General features: G+C 37.9%; 1 protein-coding gene and 1 long non-coding RNA gene across 15 annotated transcripts in view; one reads left to right on the forward strand and one right to left on the reverse strand.

Annotated features, from left to right (window-relative positions):
* Positions 1–23,865, reverse strand: part of LOC146472729 (uncharacterized) — a 70,163-nt gene that overhangs the window by 35,305 nt on the left and 10,993 nt on the right. For 7 of the 14 annotated variants that reach the window (XM_085119437.1, XM_085119446.1, XM_085119445.1 and 4 more), the window contains exons 8-31: positions 23,398–23,490; positions 21,143–21,271; positions 20,492–20,575; positions 19,728–19,787; positions 18,567–18,626; positions 18,061–18,129; positions 17,247–17,318; positions 16,505–16,573; positions 15,690–15,761; positions 15,428–15,493; positions 9,923–14,930; positions 8,289–8,645; positions 7,284–7,478; positions 6,366–6,607; positions 5,884–5,952; positions 4,153–4,203; positions 4,006–4,074; positions 3,230–3,298; positions 2,521–2,601; positions 2,102–2,173; positions 1,345–1,413; positions 985–1,053; positions 654–722; positions 158–226 (exon numbers count right to left, since the gene is read on the reverse strand). In XM_085119437.1, the coding sequence (XP_084975563.1) occupies positions 158–226; positions 654–722; positions 985–1,053; positions 1,345–1,413; positions 2,102–2,173; positions 2,521–2,601; positions 3,230–3,298; positions 4,006–4,074; positions 4,153–4,203; positions 5,884–5,952; positions 6,366–6,607; positions 7,284–7,478; positions 8,289–8,645; positions 9,923–14,930; positions 15,428–15,493; positions 15,690–15,761; positions 16,505–16,573; positions 17,247–17,318; positions 18,061–18,129; positions 18,567–18,626; positions 19,728–19,787; positions 20,492–20,575; positions 21,143–21,271; positions 23,398–23,490 (7,263 nt within the window). The remainder of the gene's footprint in view (positions 1–157; positions 227–653; positions 723–984; positions 1,054–1,344; positions 1,414–2,101; positions 2,174–2,520; positions 2,602–3,229; positions 3,299–4,005; positions 4,075–4,152; positions 4,204–5,883; positions 5,953–6,365; positions 6,608–7,283; positions 7,479–8,288; positions 8,646–9,922; positions 14,931–15,427; positions 15,494–15,689; positions 15,762–16,504; positions 16,574–17,246; positions 17,319–18,060; positions 18,130–18,566; positions 18,627–19,727; positions 19,788–20,491; positions 20,576–21,142; positions 21,272–23,397; positions 23,491–23,865) is intronic. The other 7 variants (XM_085119450.1, XM_085119448.1, XM_085119447.1 and 4 more) reach the window with 3 other exon arrangements.
* Positions 4,375–23,865, forward strand: part of LOC146472730 (uncharacterized) — a 96,228-nt gene continuing 76,737 nt past the window's right edge. Inside the window, exon 1 of the long non-coding RNA XR_014866570.1 lies at positions 4,375–4,532. This is a non-coding gene — a long non-coding RNA (uncharacterized LOC146472730). The remainder of the gene's footprint in view (positions 4,533–23,865) is intronic.

Below are 23,865 nucleotides of genomic sequence, written 5' to 3' on the forward strand. Positions count from 1 at the left end.
TCTATGAAAATTTGAGCAAATCAAACTCTTTGGGAGCGCAGGACAGTAACGAAAACGCGCAAGACTTGAGTATGGGAGTGAAAGAATTGGGGGTTGTCATCAATTCTCGGATACTCCCTCTTGTGTTATATGGGCGTACAAGAAAAGATCCACCAACCTCTGGTTCCACCATAGTTTTCATTTGCTCCTTCAAAAGCGAATTTTCAGTTGCAAGGTCTTCCACACTCTGAAAACAAACAAGTCATCGGATGTATGTGATAAGCAGGAAACGCCATCCTTTTTATAGTGCCTGCTTTTTGCAGAAATCCAAAGAATTAACGGTAAAAATAAACATTATCAATGCAATTTTCAACGTTTTTTCCATCAAAATTGTACAGATTTCAACAGGGCAAACTCGAACCTAGACAAGCTATGCTTAGCTTTTGGAGGAATTGCTAAACAATGTCTAAACAAAAAAACCGAACCTCTAAGGACTAATAACAAAACTGGAGGAATCAAGGCTCCAGCAACTTAGATGGGGAACGAGATGCGAGTTGATTGTGAGTGTTGAAAAGAGTGTTCTCTAAAAACAGTCATGGCGAAAGATAAGATTGGGAATCAAGCAACGTATTAACTAAAGCATGAAAATTAACAACACATCTCAAATCACTCACAGTGGACTCCTCCAGCGCTTGAATTTTTTCGTGAAGCAGTTCGTTTTCCTCCTCTAGCTCTTTCATTCTCTGAAATAATAAACGTTAAATTGATAAGAATTCAAACAAGCGCATGGGAGTAGATCTAGTACACGTTAGTTTGCAGTCGAATGAGAATAACAATTCGAACTTTTATTTTTTATTCTATGAAAACTAGAGCAGATCAAACTTTAGAGAGAGTATGACAGTCAGCGAAAACGCGCAAGAAATGGTTGTAAAGAGTGAACGAGGAAGTTAGGATCTCGGAAACTCTTCTCGCATGAAATCGCCTTAAATGAAGAGATTAACAAACCTTCTGTTCCACCATAGTTTCAATACGCTCCTTCAAAAGTGAATTTTCAGTTACAACTTCTTCCACATTCTGAAAACAAACAAAACATAGGAAAATGACAGGCATGAAAAGTCATACTTCTACAGTCCCTGCAGTTTATTTCAACCGGGCAAACTCGAACCTCTTTGGACTGTTAGAAAAACTGGAGGAATTCTGCCCTTTGTCAATAAGTCTCCAGCAACTCAGATGGGGAACAAGATGCGAGTTGATCACAAGTGCTGAATGGAGTACTGTCTAGGAAAATTTTAATGTGGCGAAGAATGAGATTAAAAATCAAGCATCGTAAGGACCAAAATTAACAATTTATTTCATGTAACTCACAGTTGACTCCTCCAGCGCTTGGATTTTTTCGTGGAGCATTTCGTTTTCCTCCTGTAGTTCTTTTACTCTCTGAAACAATGAATGTGAAAAAGAAACAATTTGACAAGTTGATTTGCAATTAGCACCCCTCCTCCAATAAGCGCTCCCCTTTGGGTGAGGGTTTGTAAATACGCGTATCTCAAAGGATTATTACTAGAATCAATACTCCAAAACAAGGTTGGACACCTTACTTCAACATCTTGGACATCTCATTTCAAACTTAACAGTAAAAGAATTCAAAATCAAAATAGCGTCCGCCTCGAACCCGGCTCATTTGCTTTATATCGCCTATCCATATCCACAACACCAGATGTTGTTTTCTTCTAGAACAGTGACCGAAAATAGTCCATTTCTGAGTCACTGTGAACCTCATTAAGAAAGCGAGGCCAAGTGCAAAGCTTTTCATGTCAAAATTAGTTTCATTTACATATGAATGAAAACTAATTTCCATAATAAATAGTTTGCAATTAGCCTCGTTTTTATAATGAGGTCACAAAGCACCTGGGAAATGGCCTATTGACGGAGTATTCATGTGTTCTATGCGGTCCCTGACCCCAATCACTGACAAGATCAAGGACGTTTGGAAAAAAAAAGGTGTCTTCGATAACTTCCGCACTTACCATTAAATCATAATAAGCATTGAAACAAGGACCTTTCCACGAAGGTAGTGCGCACGCTGACATCGTATAGATTTCAAAACTCTGAAAAACAGCCTTACCTCCGGTTCAGCTGATAGCATTTCCACTTGTTCCTTTAGGAAATCATTTTCCCTTTCAAGGTCTTCAGTATTCTTAAATAAATAGAAGGACATATCGACAAATCAGTAAGTATTGATTTAGTTTTAGTTTTAGTTCAAAAAGAGGTCGAACGAAGGAACCACCGAATTTCAATGAAATCTTCCCAGAAACTTGTGAGTCACGTTGTCCAAATTAAGTTAGCCATAATTTTACCATTCTGGATGATGGGGTGAAGCATCTCCAGCTTCCAGTTGCATTGCACCGAGTATCGAAAACTCACGAATTTCAGCCCCTTTCAATTTTTCTGGCCTGCGAGCAAGCTCTTGTGCGACTGCCAAAGTTGTCGACATCACTGGGTCTTTAAAGGAATAGAGCAGTTTTCAAAAATACTGTATTTTACCGTAGATTCCTCAAGAGTTTTGATTTTGTCCCTCAGTTCTTCGTTCTCCTTCTCAACTGCCTTGACATCCTGATCAGCGACCTAAAAAACGAAATACATTGATTAAATTTAAATTGAAACGGGCACAAATGGGAGGAATTCCAGACAGACCGACTCAGACGACCTCGACTCTAAAACCTTGTTTCCATATGGCCAACATGACCGCTGGAAGAGCGCTTAACGATCACAGCTATCACAAGGGTATAGGGCATGCCGCGATGCAAGTGATTGAAGCAATAGGCCATTTCCGAGTTGCTTTGAACCTCATTATGAAAGCGAGGCTAAGTGCAAAGTTTTTATTATGACAATTAGTTTTCATTCATATGCAAACAAAACCAATTTTCATATGAAAAGCTTTGCACTTAGCCTCGCTTTCATAATGAGGCTCAAAGCAACTCGGAAATGGCCTATTGCAAACTACTAGAGTCTGGTTAAAGGTTGATCACTACGATCGTCAGATCTTTGGGATCACTGAGCACGTTTCCCAGCAGTCACACCGACCACTTTAAGACTTCAAGGGCGAGAACTTTAAGGGCGGGAGTCGTTTAAGACCATTTAAAATCTTAGAACATGGGGATCAGTCGGGCAACCAGAATCATAGTAATGTTTTCAACTTGCCCTGAGATGTTCCTGTCAAATACATGACAGAAAAAGGACAGTGTTTGCTCACCACCATTTCTTCAAGCATTTTGATTTTTTCCTTGAGCAATGCATTTTCCTCCTCTACATCTTCAAGTAACTATAGAAAAATACGACGAGAAAAAATGTTTAATATAGATTTTTAAAAAAAAACATAGAGCGTGGTATGGGGTAATTTAAAGAGCTGTACTTTGCCATACTTTTTGTCGTGAAAAGGGAAATGATGCTTTCCTCCTCGATCATGTACCGTGATCACGTCAAAGTGGCCATGAAGCGCAATCTTCATTACCTTTTTTTTTCTGTTTTCTTTTTTTTTTTTTAACGATAGTCTTTGTTTTTGTGACATATACATTACAATAGGTATTCATTACATTATAATTACATGCATGTTCAGTATATAGTTATGTTGAAGTCAGCTTATGAATTAAAACCTCTTGTTTGCACTTCCTTACTGCGTTGACTCAGTGCAAACACACAGACGTACAGTGACAGAACCCCGAAACAAATCGAGTGCAATACAGGTGCCCAACTGGACCGAAATCTGCTAACAGTTTTCTTTTCAAGAGATTTCTTCCTCCATCATTACCAACGAAGCCAGAAAGTCCTGCATTTATAATTTGTCACGAAATGCAATTTTGTACCCACCAAGCAAAGTATTGTGAAAGATAATGAACTGGAAATTAAGAATGACCATTCTATTTTCTGCAAAACGTGATCTGCACTCCCCCCCCCCCCCACCTCCTCACCCACACTACCCTAAAAAAAACTCAACATAGAGTGACAACTTTTCATGCTAAAGCTACTTACCGCTGATTCTCTCAAGATATTAATTTCCTCTTTCAGCAATTGGTTTTCCTCCACCAAATCGTTCGCAGACTACAAACGAAAATACAACCGACAATTACAATATACACTGTTTTAAAACTTCAGTGAACCAATTTAATCACTTAATACCTCGACTTGCTCCTTAAGTACAGCTATCTCATTTTCGAGTTCTTCAGCATTCTGAAAAGAAAATGAATTTCACACGTTTCATACATTCGTAAGCTGGAAATCAGCGCCAGTAACATAGCTCACCTGTTTTATAGTTCAGTGTTTCCTTTGACAGGAAGCAAAGCTAGAGTTGACCTTGTTTTGATCACAAAAAAAACCTTCCTGCTTTTCAGGTGTAAATCATTTTATTATACAGTAAACACCCACATTTAAGAACCTACTTTTTTCAAGATCAGCCTGAATAACTCTTCATATATTTATTGTAAGGTTCTTATATAACAGGTGTCTAATATGACGAATTTCAGCCCGGAGGTTCTTAATCCACTTGTTCTTTTATGCGGGTGTTTAATGTATCTCTCAGTTAGTACGCGCGGTGTGATTGGTTATTTTTGTGGGCCGTATTTCATTGTACGGCCCGCTAAACTTGAAAGTTTAACCTCAGAGATATAATAAATATCTTACTAACCTCGTTTTCTCGGTCCGTACTGTTAGTTACAGATCCTCGTTTTTCTCCGTTGATTTATGGCCCGCGCTCCTTGGTCCATAAATCAACAGGAAAAAACTCTGTCCGTAATTTACAGCACGGACCTCGCATTCGGTTAGTAAGAGGTATTTATTCTTGTGCTTAATAGTTTCTGATGATCATTATCTACATTTACAAAGAAGAAAGGTTTGTATCAAAACAAACTCAACTTTAGCCTCATTTCCATTCAAAGGCCAAGTCACTAAAAACAGTCGTGTCTGGAATTATCCATTTCATAGTTGTTTCAACAGTCTACATTGTAGACTCAAGGATTATGCTGCAATAATTTGTAGCACAGGACCCATTATTTGGAACGCTTTAACGCCATGTTATCAAAATGTAACAGCACAGGAGAGTTTGAGGGGAAAGTTCGAAGAACGCCCACACTGTAACCTTGAATTCCCTCAAACATTTCGAGAGAAGGATAACATTTCTATTGTCTACTTAACTGTATAAGTATTAAATGAATATGAATATATGAAACATATATTTTGAACTGCGGATGAAAGATCAAATAGAAGGAAGATCCTCGCAGTTAGTACGCAACTTAACCAGTTGTGAAAGAAAGCCTGAAAAAAAATTCAGGCTTGAACAGGATTCAAACCCATCACCTGTGCGATGCCGGTGCAGTTCTCTACCAACTGAGCTATCAAGCCAACTGGGAGCTGGTCATATTGTGAGTTCGTAGTATACCTGTATATTAGGAACTCTTATATTCCCGTATATACGAACTCACAGTATAACCAGCTCCCAGTTGGCTTGATAGCTCAGTTGGTAGAGAACTGCACCGGCATCGCAGAGGTCATGGGTTCAAATCCCGTTCAGGCAAGAATTTTTTTCAGGCTTTCTTTTGCAACTGCTTAAGTTGCGAACTAACTGTGAGGACCTTTCTTCTATTATACGTATTATTAGTATTAGTGTTATTAGTATATATTATTTATTATTAGAATCGTATTTTTAAGTTGTAACACAACACAAGCTATTTCTTTGAAATAAAAATTATGGCAATACGGGGGTTTAGAGCCACCTGGCTTTTCAATCGAATACCCATTTCGGTAACATCTTAATAAGTTGAAAATAAGCTGATTTCCAAGAAGTAAAAACAACTAGAGCGCACGACTGATAATATTCAGGGTCACCTATTTCACAATAATCGCTGACAGACTTACTGTTGTGTTTTTTAACATTTGCACCTGTCTTCTGAGAAGTTCGTTTTCTTCTTCCAGATCCTTCAAAGTCTGAAAAATGTAAGAAAGGTTGCGCTCTGAAGGTGTTCCTTCCTACTCTAGTCTCACGAGACTAACACTTCTTCCATATCTCAAACGGACTTTTGTCTTTCATTTAAAATTACATGAAGTAATTAATTTCTCACCATGTTGCTCTTTAATTCTTTTGTAAAACTCACAAAGTAATCAATTAAAACCAATCACAATTCGCAAAGATTTAATGCGGACGTATGGGCACGTCACGACAGGTTTTACAGTGTACTTCCAATTGTAACTGATTGAGAGAGTCTGTGCATATGATTTTCTCCTTCATCGAGGAACGTACTAGAGATGAACAAGGCAACGGTAAATCACTTGAAAGACTCAACTGAAATTTGCTCTAACGGGAGTTAATGACAGGAATTGACAAAATTACAACATCTAACCTTGACATCCGTTGTCCCTCCGCTGCCACTCTCATCAAGATTTTCTTTTAATTTCTGCAGATTCAGCAGTTCGGAGTCCTTTCTCTCCTTCAAAAACCGGTCAAACCGGTTTACAGCACTGCTTCCCTGTGGCATTTCCGTTAATACATCTCTCTCCTCTGCGTAGTTGATCGAGTCGTCTGTTCGGTTGAACACAGAGTCACTGCCATCTTGAGAGATAACCAAGGGATCGGGGGAGTCGGCTGAAAAGAAATGCAGTCATAGTAAGCAACATCTGTTTTGCAAGATTTATTGCTGCAGTAAGACCCATCACATGTATCAACCAACCCCCCCCCCCCCCTTTCTAGCACCACCAACCCACCTCTCAGAGATTTTAGAACTACTTGAACTTCGCACACAAAAACGTAAAATTTAATGGTAAATTGGTGCTGCAAAATATACGTTTTACACTGTAAATTCCTTTTAAGATACACCACTGTATATTAACTTTGTAGTTGCATAACGAATGGTAGATAAATGATCATTTTCGAAGAAGCGACTCCACTGTCATTTTTTTGTAACGAGAACATGGGCTCGCCTGACACCGAAATTTTGTGCGCCAAGTTTGACCCGCTACTGCAAATTGTGTACCCAAGTATAAATGAATGTTGTGCCGCTAGCACTAAAGACACAAATGATAGATCAGAGAATTAACTCTGGAGTGCATGTTGTATTGTTAAAGTGAACCCATGAATTTCCTACTGAGCGTTAGCCCTAGTAAGGAAATAGGAGATCGCACAAAATTTCCAACCACGGCGGAAATCGAACCCACGACAAGTATATAAATAACTGCGGTAATGCCGCAATAAGGTCGCAATGCCTCACTCTAAAATAAACCCTGAGGTAAGTTTTTCTGTTGATGCCTGACTCGCTACATACCTTCAGGGAACTCAGACTGGTGATCTTCTATTTCGTCAGCTGGAGGGAAGTCACCAGCAAGTGTGGATCCCGTGGGGGGTGGTGGAGGACGTGACAAATCCATCGTGAAACTGCCACTTTGTTTATCAACAGCTTCATCTTGCGCAGGATTAGAATCACTACGATCTCTTAACATCACTTGCACTGGATCGTAGCCTGAAACATAATAAAAATAGACACTGGACGCTTGTATTTCATTTGATTTTAAGGAGACATGATGCTACAAACTTGGCAAGTCTCCAAGAGAACATTGAATTGTAACTGATTATTCAATGAATTTGCTCTTACATGGGGCAACCTGTAAGCAATTAGTGTTAACACGGTTATTGAAACTTCGCTCATAACGAACCGAAGAATATGCGTTTGACTGCATGTAACTGGCAAATTGGCTGCAGACAAGTTGCCGCAGTGGCTACAAAGAGAAAGAGTAACTTCAACATTGCAATCAGCATAACTATTTCTCTTTGAATCAATTGTTCGCTGCACGCTATAACATCGGGTTCTGCATGGTTTTTCCTACTAAGAGGTCTCCTTTGTTGGGCTAAATGGTAAGATCAAGAGAAACCTCTGAAGGGGTAAGATGTTTCTCTTGATTTAACTGCCACCCATGACCCTGGAACAAAACAAACCAGTTCGGAAAACCGGTTTCCTGAATACAAGTATTGCTCATGACTCTTCTCATATGCTCTATGCTAGAAATATCTGAACCCACATGACATGACATTGGATTGGTTTCACTAAACAACTCCAGATGGCAGTATCCAAGCTAAATAAATGACAATTTTCAGAAGAGACTAAATGGCAAAAGAAAGCAATTCTCCTTTTTTTTTTTATGTACATGATACATTGGTGCGTTTGCCGACCGTATACGAGCAGTTATTGATTCACCAGCTGGTGCTCTTGCAAGTAAGGAACTGAAAGTAAACTTTTTACAATTTAAAGCACTAACTTCAGTCATTGACATACCTGTGCCATCTCGTGTCATATTCATGGCTGACACATACAATGGCATGTTATCCTCATTTGCGTCTTTCTGATATTCTGCCAACATGGCCAAGACGTCAACAAGATCGCACTGAATACCAACGTCCTTGGAGCAAGCATTATCTTCCTCTGAAGTCCAGGAATCACGATCTGTTTCATCAATGGGCATGTCATGCAGGCGTCCCTCTTCAGAGAGATCCATGGAATCGTTGGGGTCATTAGAAACAGTTTTCTTTTCAATTCCATTTTCCAATATGAATTTTACCTCTGGATGTTCGTCTGTTGGGAAAGCTTCATCAAAATTGCTTTGCCCCACCACAAGATGAACAGGGTTAAAGCCTGTTAGGAGTAAGTAAGTATGCAAATGAGAGTCAGTTTTAAATAGTTCGGGGATTCACAAAAAAAAAATGCATTACGGGTGGAACAAAGCAGACTGCAAACCTACTCCCAATTAAACCATCCAGGTTTAAACTGATTATCAAAAATAAAATTCTTTTATTTTTTAACATAAGGTAAAATTTTAATAAAAATTAAAACTACTCCGTAAAATTAAAAAATAACGCTGCCCACCCTGAATATGTAGATCCAGAGAGGACATACGACTTCTAAAGTGTTCAGTTCAAGCGTACAAGAGATCAGGGAAAATGTCTTAAACAAGCAAGGCATAACAATATTCATTGCTTATGGTAGAAAGCAAGATAATTCCTGATTCATAGGCAAGTTTGCCTATACCTTTCAAAATTGAAAGAAAGACCTTACATGATGATGAACTTTACCGATTAAACATTTTTCATGCTTTTAACAGCTGGGTGAAGCGAACTTAATACCATCAACACTGTTTTACATTTAAAAGTCAATAGTTAAAAGTCAATGGTTATCATTTCACCATTCTTATCAGTAATCAGGTTACATTTAATGCACCTTGGTTAAATTTAATCATACGTGTTAGTCACAGTTAGCTTGTTATAGTTATATTGTTTTCAGTTAGTGCTGTATAAATTATAACTTTGTTCACAAGCAAGGAGGTCTCGTTTATGGGTTTACGAAAACCAATTATGTTTAAATTGTTGTTTCGCTTTCTTTATTGTTAACGTTATTGTTACACCACATGCTATTGTTGTTAAGTGATGTTATTATTACTTATGGTCATCATTGTTATTGTTTTCATTACACCCTCTGGAATCGTTTTCATTAAATCTGTTGAATATACTAATTCACACCAATACTTCCCTAATTTGCTTAAATTTTCCCTTCCTTTGAAAATTGAAGTCTATTGTGCATCATTATTGTGCCTGGTTTACACTTTACAGATGGTTTTTGAATTACTACTATTTAATTTAAAGGCGACCTTTACTGTGTACCTAACACTTTGAATTCTTAGTAGTAGTAGAGGTACTCTGTTTTACAACAAAAGTAAACAGTCGTTGTTTAATTCCCATGCATACTAAACTTTAAACATCCTTTTATTGATTTACATAAGGTATTTATTAAACATGCACACAGTCGTTATTTCTTTATACTTATGCCTTCTCTCTACGGCCGGGAGATGCTTCTTCAAGAAGAGTGAAGCTAATAAGGCACATGCACATGCGTGATGCACAAAACTGAGCACAAACCTCCGCCAGGCTCTCTCATGTTTAAGGCTGTCACAAACCATGCTGGGATATCTTCACCATGTTCTTCCGCTTCCCTGCTTAGCTCTTGCATCAGTGAGGTAAAATCCTCCAGCTCACACTGAATGCCAGTTTCACTTCTCTCGGGGGACTTCAAGACTTCGTCTCTGTGATTTGGTCTAATGACTTCAAGGTATTCCAAGTCGGGTAGTGTCACCTCTGTCATAGAAGAATTGTCTTGTTTCTGAATTTCCTCTAAATGTTTGTCAACTGCCTCAAGATGTTCCAAGTGAGACATTGTTATCTCTGTCATGACCCCAGTATCTTGCCTCTGGAGGTCCTCCCTTTCTGTTTCTTCATCCGAAATGAACTCAGGTTCGTCCAAAACTGGAAGATATTCCAACTGTGACTGCAACCCCTCAAGTGTTTCAATCTGAAAATCTTCATTCACGGGAGGAGTAGCCTTCACATCTCTTGCACTGTCAACCTGATCCTCCAGATCTCTAATGTCAGCAATTGTCAACTCTGTCATGACCCCGGTTTCCTGTCCTTTGGTGACCTCTCCATCCTCTTCATCCGAAATGAATTCAGGTTCATCGAAAATTGGTAGATAATTCAACTCTGATTGTAAGTCCACAAGTGTTTCAGGCTTAAAATCTTCATTTACAAACTCCTGGAATGGACGCACTGCTTTCACCTCAGTTGCACTATCCATCTGATCCTCAAGATCTCTAATGTCTGCAATTGTCAGCTCTGTTTCTGTGCCCTTCTCATCTTTCTCAACTTCAAGAGGAGCCTCTCCGTTACCATCGCCATACACATCTCCCAGTGCAAGAAGGTGATCAATATCGGAGCCTAAGAGGTCTGTTATCACCTCCTTGTCGTCTTTGGGTGCCAACATCGCTGCTATATCACCGCCATCACCACTGATCTGTTTCAAAAGATTCTCAGCTTCCTCAAAGTACTCTAGATCAGCGGTTGTAAGATCAGTCATAACCTCTGCATTATCCTTACTAACAACTTCCTTTGGCTTCTCAATGTTTTCCTTGTAGAGAATTTCAACTTCTTCCAAGTACTGCAGCTCAGATTCAGTCATCTCAGTCATTACGTCTTTATCTTCCTTATCCGGTTGAATGGCAACCCAAGATGAATCTGTTTCGTGTGAATGTTCGCGTTTCAATCGGTCCAATTCTTCCTCTATGAGCTCCATGTAAGATAATGTAAGCTCTGTCATTGTCCCTGCATCACTGTTAACATCTATACCCCTTGATTCTTGTTGAAGCTCACTCTCTTTGTACAAGCTTTCAACCTCTAGCAAATATTCCAAATCATCATGTGCTAGTTCAGTCATTATTTCTTTATCATCAAACATACCCTTCCAACTCTCTTCTTCCAGATGGTTTAAATCTTCAGAGGTCAACTCTGTCATTACATCTTTCTCCTCTTTACCGACAGAGTGCAAACTCTTAAACTCACCCAACTCCATTACAGTTTCCTTGTAGAGAACCTCAATGTCTTCAAAATACTGAAGGATGTCGCCGGTCATTTCAGTCATAGTGTTCTTATTATGTTGATGATCACTTACAGATGACGATCTTGAGCTTCTTCTCCAGAATTTTGGTGCTTTGCTTTTTTCTTTATCAGAAGCCGATTCCAAACTTTTCAGGTCACGGATAGTCATGTCTGTCATTGTACCAACACTCTGCTTTTCAGTGTCATGTACGTTAGCTTTTTCGCCCTCTGCCTTGTCAAGTAAACATTCCTCGTGAGCGGTTTCGACATCTTCCAAGTACTGGAGATCGGAAATAGTTAAATCCGTCATAATTTCTACACTCTCCTTCTCCACTTCAAATTTTCCCATTTCTGACTCTTCTTGTTTATCAGCAAGGCATTCTTCATGAGCTTCTTCAACATCCTCCAAGTACTGGAGATCGGAAATGGTCATATCCGTCATTATTGCTACACTTTCCTTCTCTGTTGTAATCTCTTTTGCTTCTAGCTCCTCGTGTTTATCGACAAGACACTCTTCGTGTACTGCTTCAATTTCTTCCCAGTACTGCAAGTCTAAAACAGTCAAATCTGTCATTATTTCTGCATTCTGCTTCTCCACATTTCTGCTTTCTAACTCTTCTTGTTTATCTTCCAAGTACTGTAGGTCTGACACAGTCAAATCTGTCATAATTTCAACACTTTCCGTCTCCACTGCAACCTCGCTCGCTTTTGATTCGTCTTGTTTCTCGGCAAGACATTCTTCATGAGCGGTTTCCACATCCTCCAGGTACTGAAGATCTAAGACAGTCAAATCAGTCATAATTTCTACACCGTTCATCTTCCCTTCAACAACTTTTGCTTCTAGTTCCTCTTGTTTATCAAGAAGACACTCTTCGTGTACTGCTTCAATTTCTTCCAAGTACTGCAGGTCTGAAACAGTCATGTCCGTCATCATTTCAACATTCTGCTTCTCCACACTTCTGGCTTCTAACTCCTCTTGTTTATCTTCCAAGTACTGGAGATCCACACCAGACAAATCCGTCATGATTTCTACACTTTCCTTTTCCACTACAATTTGTCTTGCCTCAAACTCTTCTTGTTTATCAACAAGACACTCTTCATGAGCCGCTTCAACATCTTCCAAGTACTGAAGATCAGACACACTCATATCCGTCATAATTTCCACACTTTCCTTTTCCACAGCAATTTGTCTTGATTCAAATTCTTCTTGTTTATCAACAAGACACTCTTCATGAGCCAATTCCACATCTTCCAAGTATTGAAGATCAGAAACGGTCAAATCTGTCATTATCTCAACACTTAGCATTTCTACATCAGTCTTTCCTTCTTCTTCCCTGTCGCGTAAACACTCTTCGTGTGCAGCATCCACCTCCTCAAAATACTGCAAATCCATCATGGTGAAATTAGTCATAATTTCTGCATCTTGCTTTTCCCAACTGTCCATTCCAGCTTTGGCTTCGTTTTTGTCCCTGTCGAGTAAACATTCCTCGTGTGTTGCTTCCACGTCTTCCCAGTATTTCAGGTCCTCAGAAGTCAACTCTGTAGCTACACCCTTGTCGTCTTTGTCAAGGGTATTCAGTTCCTGAGCAGAACAGCTCAGGTGGCGTTCCTGAGCATCTTCCAATAGTGCAAGGTCAGTGATGGTTAATTCTGTGATCGTGGCCATGTCAAGCTTCTCCACAGCCAGAAGGAACTCAGCCTGACTGGACATCTCTTGCATGTAGTCCACGTATTGAATTGTCAGATCCGTTTCTGTGCACTTCTCGTCTTTTTCAAAAGCACTGCCGCCTTTCTGTCTATAAAGCTCTTTGGTTTCCTCCAGGTAATGCATTTCATCCAAGGTGATATCCGTCATACTCTCTTGCTCCCATTTTTCTACTATAGGTGAAGATGCTATCTGACGTGCTGCATTCTCGATGTAAAAATCCTCCAGCTCTGTGATTTCGAGTGACGTAAGTTCAGTCATGCATTCTCTGGACTCCTTCTCAGTGTGACTTAGCAGGGAGTTTGAGTCTGAATCTGCATCCCGCAAATGCTCCCTATACATGCTTTCCAAGTCCGCAAGGTCTTGCATGGCTATGTCAGTAATGCTCTCTTTGTCATCTTTCTCGACTTCAAACTGTGCGAGCTTTTGCTTCATCTCCTCCAAATTCTGCCTGTAATCTTGATAGGTGTTTTTAAGATCCACAACTTCATCCCAAACTCCCTCCGTCATGTCACATTCATCTTTTGTCTCCCGTTCGCCTGGAAACGTCTCCATCACAATCTGTGGCAAGCCTTCATTTTCCATCACGTCTACTGTTGCATCTGTCATGGTCTCAGCATCCTTCATCTCGACCCCGAATCTGGCGTCAGCAAGATCCTGCAGGGACAGTTCAGTGCTACTGTCCTTTTTAGTTCTTTCAATTTCAAACTGAGCAAGTTTCTTTTCTAGTTCGTCTATAATACATTCATAACCACAGCACTTGTCTTGTAAGTTGATAATATCATTCCATGTCAAATCTGTAAAAGACATGTCAGTACAAGTACCCTTTTCATCTCTTTCGACGTCAAAGACAGCAACTCTCTCTTCAAGTTCTTTTATATCACGTTCATAGCCAAGGCACCTGTCTTCTAAGTTGACAAGGTCATCCCATTTCAGCTCTGTCATCGCATATTTATCTTTTTTATTTGTAACATCTTCAGGGAATGTGTCCAGCACAATTTCAGGTAAGGCTTCAACAGGTTCTTCTTTTTGTACATTTACCTTTGACTCCATGGCTATATATTCTAAGTATTTATTTTCCATTTCACTAAGTTCTGACAAAGCAAGGTCAGTCATAATGCCTACTTCAATCGTCTCACCTTCCCTTTCCTTCAATTTGTTGTTCAACTCTTCACTTAAAGTCAAATAAATCTCGTCGTTTGTTCTTTCAATAAGTTCTTCCCAAATCATATCCGTCATTGTCTCTGTACCATCACTTGATTTCACAGACATCTTTTCTTCAAGATATCTTTGATGGCTACTTTCTAATACCTCAAGCTCTTCAAGATCAAGGACTGTCATTGTTTCATTATTTACTGTTTCTGTCTCACCTTTACCTGTACCTTTACCATCTACGATATCCATCTGCGGCATATCTTCAAGATAGTTTCTATAACTTTCCTCCAAGTCTGCTAACTCTTGCCAAGCAAGATCAGTCATGCATTCTTTATCTTCCCTTTCAAGATCATTTGACCCGAAGCCTTCAGGCGACCCACTCAGGTACTTCCTGTAAATACTTTCCATGTTGACCAAATCCTCCCAAAGCAAGTCAGTCATACAGTAAGTGTCTGCTGTGGGGATGTCCAGATCCCCTCGCCTCGAGTGTTCTAGTGGGTCAAACTGCTTCTGCCTATAGAAGCTTTCTAACTCATCAAGCTCAACCAACTGCAAATCTGTGAGAGTTTCTTGGTCACATGTGTACACTGAAAGGCTTCTTGACTCAACAAGCTCAGACTTCAAGGATTCACTGTTGTACTGAATAAGAAAGAAAATGCGCAATAAAAAATAGCAATGTTAAATTGTCATTCTGCCAAATTTCGCTGGTCACTGTTTCTTCTATATAAGCAATTGTATAGTAGTAGAACATAAAGTACGATTGTGCATCACGAGAAAAAACAGGAAACAAACAGCAACAAAGAAACTTAACAAAAAAAACCCTTTAATTTGAATGTTGAACCTTAGAATTTTGACCACTGGACGTCTACTGACTGAGGAACGGAAAAATTACATCACAAAGATTATACTAAGGTTGGCAAAGCACTTATGCATGATACTTTGAACTTTAAAGCTTCTATCGATTCTATGTACATTTCTGTAAGTATTTTTGGGAAGAATAAGTAATAGTTCAAGAATTTGCCTTTAATAGTTCGTTAAACGTGCAAGCTTTTTATGATATTTTTGGGCGAAATGAGACGCTGATCACTATTATGGCTTTGCGTTCATGCTAAGAAAAAAAGCTATGATTCACTCACGCCTACATCCAGGTCTCGAACTTTGTCCCTCAAGGCAGATTCCGTGATTTCCATGTGGTGGATTTTCTGTTCGGCACGAGGAGAAACAAACGAACAAACAGAACTTTCATTCCTTAATTGACCATAATACAAATTACTTCAATCTTAAACCACGTGTACACTGTTGCATGTGTACTTGGCAACACAGCAAATAATAGTATCCTTTCAACATTTAGAAGACAAAATGGAAAAATTGCTTCGGAAAAATTGCATTTTGTTCTACCTCAGACATGGATTCCAACATATCTCTGGCCTGTTTAAGAGCACTTTGTTGCAATGGAGACAACACATTTTCCTAAGAAAAGAATAAAGAAAACTATCCGTTTACTGGGTCAATGATATAATTATGATACAACATTACTACATTTAACAAGTTAACTGCTTTCTATCAATTTGCTGACATGCCACACCTCAAATCCTTGTACCAATGGAACTTACAATAGTAAAATATAAAACCAGCAAATCATTTATGGATCTATTCCGTTTTTATTACACCACTGATAGCATTTTGGACTATCCACAAACATTTTTACCACGTTATGGCAATTTTTAATGATAAGCAATTCAAAGTAATCCGAACTTGTCAAACTTGAAGGAAAAACCTTTATCTAGCGTCATGGCTGGGAAAACAACCAGTAAACATAAAACTCAGTCAACATTAGTTTGGATTTTGTTTCCAATTGATTCGAGAACCATCTCAAGTAGTGACTGAAATAATCACAGAGCTCTGCAAACCGTAGCAACACACCTTTTACACATTGCACGGCAACAATAAACAATACGTTCAACTTTTAGTTAGTAAATGTATGTTTTACCTTTTGTAGATGAAAACAATTAGCCAAGGAGTACAGTGCACAAAAGAGTAATAGTAAATTGTATAGCTGACAATAAACATTGCAACTGAAATATACTTTGCAGCTTTTAAAAACTATACTAACCAAGACTCTTCAATGATTTTTAGGATCATTTTACCATCCTTTCAAAAATTTGATCTTTGTACCAAACTGGTTATGTTCATTATAACTATGGTTACAGCACCTTTTCTGTCTCCAGTTCTTCAAGACAGGATTTGATTTCTTCCAAAGAAAGATTAGCAGTGTCATTCTCCTAAATTAAAAAATGTAAAGTTTAGTTGCAACTTAAGACGATACAGTGTATGTGAGTGTGAGGGCTGGTGCAGTAAAGGATGCGTATGCATGAGTGTACATGAGTACAAAGTGATTAGTGAACTCTTTATGTGATGCAAGATGTGAGACAGTAGAATAAGATTACTATGTAGTTTACTGATCATCTGAAAGGTCAGGTTGTTTTCCTGTCGGGCTTCTTCTGTTGGTCCGTACCAGTCCACCCTGAATCGTCTCAAAGAACTTGACCTGGATGCTGCTGGTGGTGCTCAAGAAATACATGTAATCTAGTAGAGTTACATGTGACGGCAATGAGCACAACTGTTACCCAGTCAACAGCGGTATTGATTATGTATGCCTGCATGTGCCAGGATTCCACATGCTCTTGAGTCAAGTGTGTTTTCGCATTTCTTTCAGGTTTTGGGTGCACTGCGAGCCTCATCCCTTCCCTCTTTCCACGGTTTCATCATTGTAATGGATGCCTGTTTCCCTTGGCATGGGGGCACATTGCTCGGCTGGATTAGCATGATTTGCAAACCATGGAAGCACTCTCCATCTTCCAATAGTGGAAAGCTGGAAGCTCCAAGATGTCTTAGGACCCAAATTTCACTTAGCAATGCGGTTGTTAGTTGCATATATGCAAAGAGACTGACTACCTTTCTTGGAATTGGAGATGCTTCCAGGCCATTTCTAGATCGTCTGGAATCCCAGTCCTCGGATCCTGCAGTCTAGAAATAAAATTATGACTTGTCTAATAACGTAATTGGAAAAAACACAACATACGTTGAGAAACCATTACATAACTGCTATAATCAGTACTGCCAGTATTGCTGAAGTGCTGCACCACAAGGTGTATGTTCATTTCAATCAGGAGCAGCCAACGGTTCGTTTGGGTAGAAACCTGTTCGGAAAGCTATTACCCATCCAGAAATTCGGATTCAACTGTGAAGAAAAACTGGAGTTTTCTTTAGCGAAAGGTCACCTCAAACTTTTACAACGCTGAAAAACTAATCCCTTTTGTTTCCAGAGGGGCAAAAAGGTCGTTGCAAGTGTGAAAAAAGGCCAGCTAGCACTTTCAAAGCCGACAGCAGCTCGTAAATTCGTGGAATGAGATTTCTTCCTTAAATTTTCGGTAGTTTAAATTTTCAGCTAAAGAATCCGAACAGATCAAACTGTGTTAGCTCACCCAAATTTTTCTTTCAAAGGCCATAAAATGATGTGAGAATGCAGTAAACTAAATTTTAACTATTTTACTTTAACGTTCTCGTTGGGTAACCCAGTACATTGATGACAGCAACGGCGTTCAATACCTCCTTGTGCATCAACCCTCAGTGAGATCTGATATGTTGATGATAATCTTTGTGAACCTCTAAGATGTGGGCCAACATCACTGTGATCTCCGTATCACAATGTTTTAACGCACATCGTAATTGGAAATAAAATGGATGAAAACAAAATGGCTCAACTTACCGATAACTGCGACATTTCTTCAAGTTCAAATTCCAGCAGATCCCTTTGGTCCTTCAGCTCCCTCATGTCCTTTAAACAAGAAAACAAATGCAAGGTTTTGAAACAGATATTTGTGAGAATTTTCAATTAATAGTATAAATGTAAGCTGATGAACGAACAACTACCTCATATCTTATGGATGAAATGTGTTTATTCATTGATATTTTATCCACGTGCAGCGATCACACGATTTCAGAAGACTCTTGTACAATTAACACTCAGTCAGCAAATAATGCAACCTTTAATTTTGACACAAAGATTTGTGACGGCTTCCTTTACCAAGTTGTTCAAAGAGCAACTACGTACATGTATACCTCATATCTCATGGTTGTATTTATCTGTTCATATTTATCCACCCTTAACCTCTTCCCTAACAATTACACCTCCACATTTCCTGACTACAAACTTCACAATGTCAGATCAAGCTCTTGCTTAGACACAGAACATTTAAGGTGAATTTTCATTACCTCAGAGTACTTGGACAGTTCAGCTTGTGCTTTATCTCTGTCATTCTCTGCTGCCACAAGCTATGAACAGTAAAGTGCACAAAATTATGATAGCTTAATTACTTTTGATTGATGTACATGTATTATTCAGTGAATGACAAAGGTATACTAGGAAAAAGAAAATCCAAGTTCTCCCCACAGAAGTCAAAACTAACATCCTGTATGTACACTGCTAGGATTTGAATGTCAATGAGCGGTATATGTGAAAAGAATGTGGTGATAAGTTTTAAGTCTGGGACTGATGTATTTTTCCGGCAGGTGGCACAGGCATACTCAGAGATCCAAACCATAAATTGAAAGCGCTCCTTCCACCAGATTATGACAACTCACGCTATAACCTAAGACAACAGCGCCATTTTAATATGCCGAAGCTTTGTACGAACAGAACAAGAAACACTTTTATATATGCGATGTCAAGACAGTCCAGGCTGTAGTTTTATCCCAGATGTATACATACTTTATAAGTTAACATATTTTAATATAAATACTTTATATAGAATTTTTAACACTGTGATCAGTTTTTTGACTTATTATCAAGGATTCATTTGAAATGTTTTTAAGTATTATAAAGCATTTGTAAATAATTGCGCAATTCAGCCTTTGGCTGCGATGCAGTTTTTAATAAACTATCTAATTATCTATCTATCTGAGTTATCCTGAGTCTCTATTTACTGTGCAAATAATTTTGACATAATTTATATGCGTACATGTTAATTGTGCCACAGTCAATCAAATGGCAAGTAAGCCACAGAGATAATATGGTTTGTGATCAGTATTCATCTCACACCTGACTGGCTTCAATAAGCATGAAATTTCACACTTTTCTGATTCACACAAATATGTACAGCTGTACATCAACATAATTACTAAAACAAATGTTGCTTTTGCTAATACACCCTGTAATTAATAATAAAAGTAGTCAGTTTCCAACTTCCAATCTCATTGTTTTTCACTTTTTTCACATTTTTTACCCTTCAAGTGTATATGAAAGTGTATTTGCATTATTATTTCATATTATCCTTGTAGCTTTATTAATTCAGCAGTGGCCATCTCGACTGCATCTTGTTGACTTTCAGCTTTGTGGAAAAAAAAATCAGGCCCCTTGATTGTTAATTAGATTACCTTTTGATATAAATCCTTATTGTCTGCCTGAAGCTGAGACATTTCCTCTGAGCCAGTACCCTGTGAGCATAATTACATTTGATGCTTGTTATCCAGTGAATTAAGACTGAGAATCCAGTAACGTAGGGAAGTGGTCAAAACTACTATACTCGAATGGGCCTACTTTAAATTTTAAACCATAAAATAGGTGGTGGTCTCTGCCTGCCCCCCTTCCCCAACCACAAAAGATGGCGCCTTTATTACCGATATTCTTGGTGCCAATATTCTTGTTTATCTAGGAATACTGACTCTTGCCAGCTGAATAATTCTGTTTCAACAAAAAATTTCCAATAAAATATTTGTTGGTACTGTTTATGAGACAGGTGGTGTCTTTGATAACACCCCCTACGCCAGACAAGGTGGGACCTCTTCAAACAAACTTGTTATGACCAGTTCCCTTAGTTTAATTACCATAAAGAAAACAGAGTGATGTATCGATAACTAAAGCATTTCTAGACAACAAGGGTTTGCTCATGAAGTTTTTTTTTTCTTTTCAATAACCTCATTCTCATGGTCCTCTCTCTTCTAATAGGACTTGGTTGGTAGTGGTGGTGGTGGTAGTCGCAGTTATCAGTTTAAGAGCAAGTAGGTAGCAAACTCAGCTGAATTGGGTTGCAGTCAAAGAAATTTGAGCTAGTATTATTACATGTAAAACTGGCCCTTACTAACCTAACCCGCTAACCTGGCTGCGGGAGATAAAAGCAATAATATTGACAATACTTTACCTGCCCGCTGCTGTTCATCATTCGTTCAAGCTCATGAATTCGAGTTTGGCTCTCAAGTAAGTCGGACTGAAGCTGTTGTTTCTCCTGCAGAAAGAAAATAGAATCCCCACTTCCTAAAAATCAGAGCTTCAAAGGCAAGCCACCCAATATTATGCAAGGGAATTTACAGGGGATTATAAACTAGCATGTGAGCAAGCCCTCCAATTGTGGTCTTTAATGCAAGACATATATTTTACCACAGATTGGAGAGCTTGCTTGCACTTGCAGGCTAGGGATTAACATGTTAATGTTACCTATCTACTGGAGGTAAACTTGACAACTTTAACATAACTGAAGGTACCACTTTAACAAATGAGTCAATTCAAACTAAAAGTAGTCTTGTTCATCTTACATTTCAAATAACGACAATTATATCTCACTATGTTGCCATCATATCATCCTATATTTAAAGAAATATTTTCTGACTGATTTCATACGTCATGTTTACATGATATTAAATGAACCATTTAACAGCATTTCTATTTTCTCAATCCCCAGTTAGAACTACAATATTTACCTACAGCAGCAATCTAATTTTAAAGTATATAATTATTAAGTGTCCATAAATGAAAGCAAAACAATATTGATTAATCTGAACTTCAGTGGAACTACCATTTCATCTCTCTCAGCATCCACGGCACTACCAACATGGGCTTGTAAAAGTGCGTAGGCTCGCTCCAAGGCTAACAACTCTTTGGCAAGCTTCTTGATTCTTTTGCTGTCTACATCCTCACTGGACGACTTCAGAAAATAAAACAAAAAAATAATATTTTGAAATAATTCCAGAAGATGACACATAGAATTTTACAAGGTTTTCCTTGAAGTCACATCTATACCCATAAAAAGTCAACAAACTTTGGTTATTTTCCATGAAGGTCAAAGGAGTAACTTTTAAATTATCAACTTAAGGGTTCTCAGTGATCAAGAAATCAATCCAATTCCATTTCATCACCTCATCAAATATTCTTTGTTACTTAATTAGCTTATAGTCACCAACACCATGTTGCATTCACTGTTATGGTATGAAAATAAACAGTTTTAGAAAAGAAAACGAATTTGCTCAATCCAGCTTTTTAAGTCAGTTGCAAATAGCTGCAAGCTTTATACATTCCTATCACATTCATTTATGTGCAAGAAAGTCTGCAGATTCTTCCTGATTAATTTTAATCATAATTTATTTATGACCTAGGTCTTTATCACATCGTTGTTGCTCATAGTCCTTATGCAAAAGTGGCTGAAAGTTTAAAATATTCTTTGTTTGAATTCAAGTTAGCCCTAGATGTACTAGTGTTGATCGTTCATAGTACCGTGTAAAATATTCTTTTGATTTTTGACCTCAAAAACAAGGTTAGTATGGCTAACTGGAATACAAATGGAAGAATATTAAATTATATCAGCCACTTTTGGCTTGGCTCTATATTGTAGGACAAATGATTCATTTTGCAACACTGTGCAGAAAATTTATTAAAGGTTGATGTTTGCAAACAAGTATGACAAACAGTAAGAAAGTCACTCTGCATGATTCTTATCGATGGTAATATTTATGCTTCAACTAAATGAATTCGTTTATGATCTTGTTGTTATGAAGGTTGTTTTCAATAATGTCCATGTAGGTCAGATATCCTTTCAAAATTAATACAAAACAGAATCCCATGTGCAGCAGGGGTCTTAAGTTACAAATCAAACAATGCATTGATGTTCACAGAGCAATGACTGAAGTTACAACACAAGTCAAGCCATATTACTACAAGTTCAACCACACCATCAGTATTTAAAAGAGGTAGCTTGATTTCAGTTTTGTCAAACCAATCCTTTTTAAATATAAACTACAAATTAAGCTTATAACAAGTCAAATGTTTATCACTAAGTATAAACTTCATTTGTGAAACTATAATTAGTTCTGAAGCAAGGCTGGAGACTAAGGAATGGTGAGTTTGCTTATGAAAATAAACTGTCTCAAATTTCCTAGATGAGTGATGAGTTAAGGACAAATTAAAACTATTTAGCAACATTAAAGTGTTGCAATAGATTAAGTTTAAGCAGATATTAATACATGTAACAGTACTAATTATAGAAAGCAGATTACCTCAGGGAGACTCCTAAACTTTCAAAGTTACAACCAAGCTGTTTTTATGTAAATGAGCTTAACTTTCTGTTGTCATGCTACAGACCATTTGGCATATGGAATGTCAATGTTTACATATTACATTTACCAACACCTTTTAATACCCATTTTAATACCACGATTGCCAAATTTAAAAACTGAAATACAATGCAAAAATCATTCTGAAATAAAGCTGAAGAAATGCACCATATATATGACAGTACAGCTCATTACCTCTTGTTTGAATGTCATACTTAATGATTTCATTTACAAACTCCACTCATTACCGATCTACTCAATTTTTCACTCAAGCATTACAGAGCTAGTATATCCTTGGAATGTTCAGATGGAGTCTTAAGCTTACTAAAGCCACTTATAATATTATTCTGTTAGATAAAAAAAAAAACATTTTGAAAAAAGAACTTAACAAGGAAGACGACATTTTTGACAACCTGTTTCCAAACTATGATTCACAGATCAGTGTCAGCCAGTACTATGATATTTTAATTTTGAGGAGGCATTTAAACAGCAATTAAGCAACATGGTAGCCAGTGTCAATTACCTTTCACTTATGTCTGTTAGAATTCAGAGAAAAAGTTAACTACCAATATATAATAATATTAATTTTGAGTATAAACACAATTTTAACAGCTTCAGTGTAAGGGTGTAAGTTACAAAAAGTGTACTTGGCGTGTATATTTATTAAACAAAATTACATGTACAGGTATTTAATTGGATAGTTTTCTCACATCTTTTTACTAACCATTTCTGAAGCTTCACTGAAATCAGAATGAACTGATAACACATCGTCATCTTCCATGGACGGAAAATCAGCTGACAATGAAGTGGGGGAGGGCTAAAAAATACACACAGATGAGAATTTATAAAAATAAAATAAAAGACTGTTTATTAACCACATTGCTGTCTGTCTGGTCTCTTGCATTAGAGGCCCTGTGACCACTCTTAAAATGAAAGTTATGAATATTTGACATTAGAATGGGTAATATTTTAGATAAAATTATGATGGGATCATTAATTATTTTGAAAACTTGCATTGGTTTGGACAAATTAAAGGTGATTATTTTTATATCTGACCATATGACCAGAAATGAATGAAATCTTTGTAAAACTCTAAAACAACATCTTTCTGAAGGTTAAGCCTTTGCGAATTAACATCAAAGAAATGTCAAAGAAAAGTAATAGTGCTACCATGTTGGAGGGAAAAGTTATG

This window comes from Pavona decussata, unplaced genomic scaffold, assembly GCF_977016875.1.
Source record: "Pavona decussata unplaced genomic scaffold, jaPavDecu1.1 SCAFFOLD_98, whole genome shotgun sequence".
Lineage (NCBI taxonomy): Eukaryota > Metazoa > Cnidaria > Anthozoa > Scleractinia > Agariciidae > Pavona > Pavona decussata.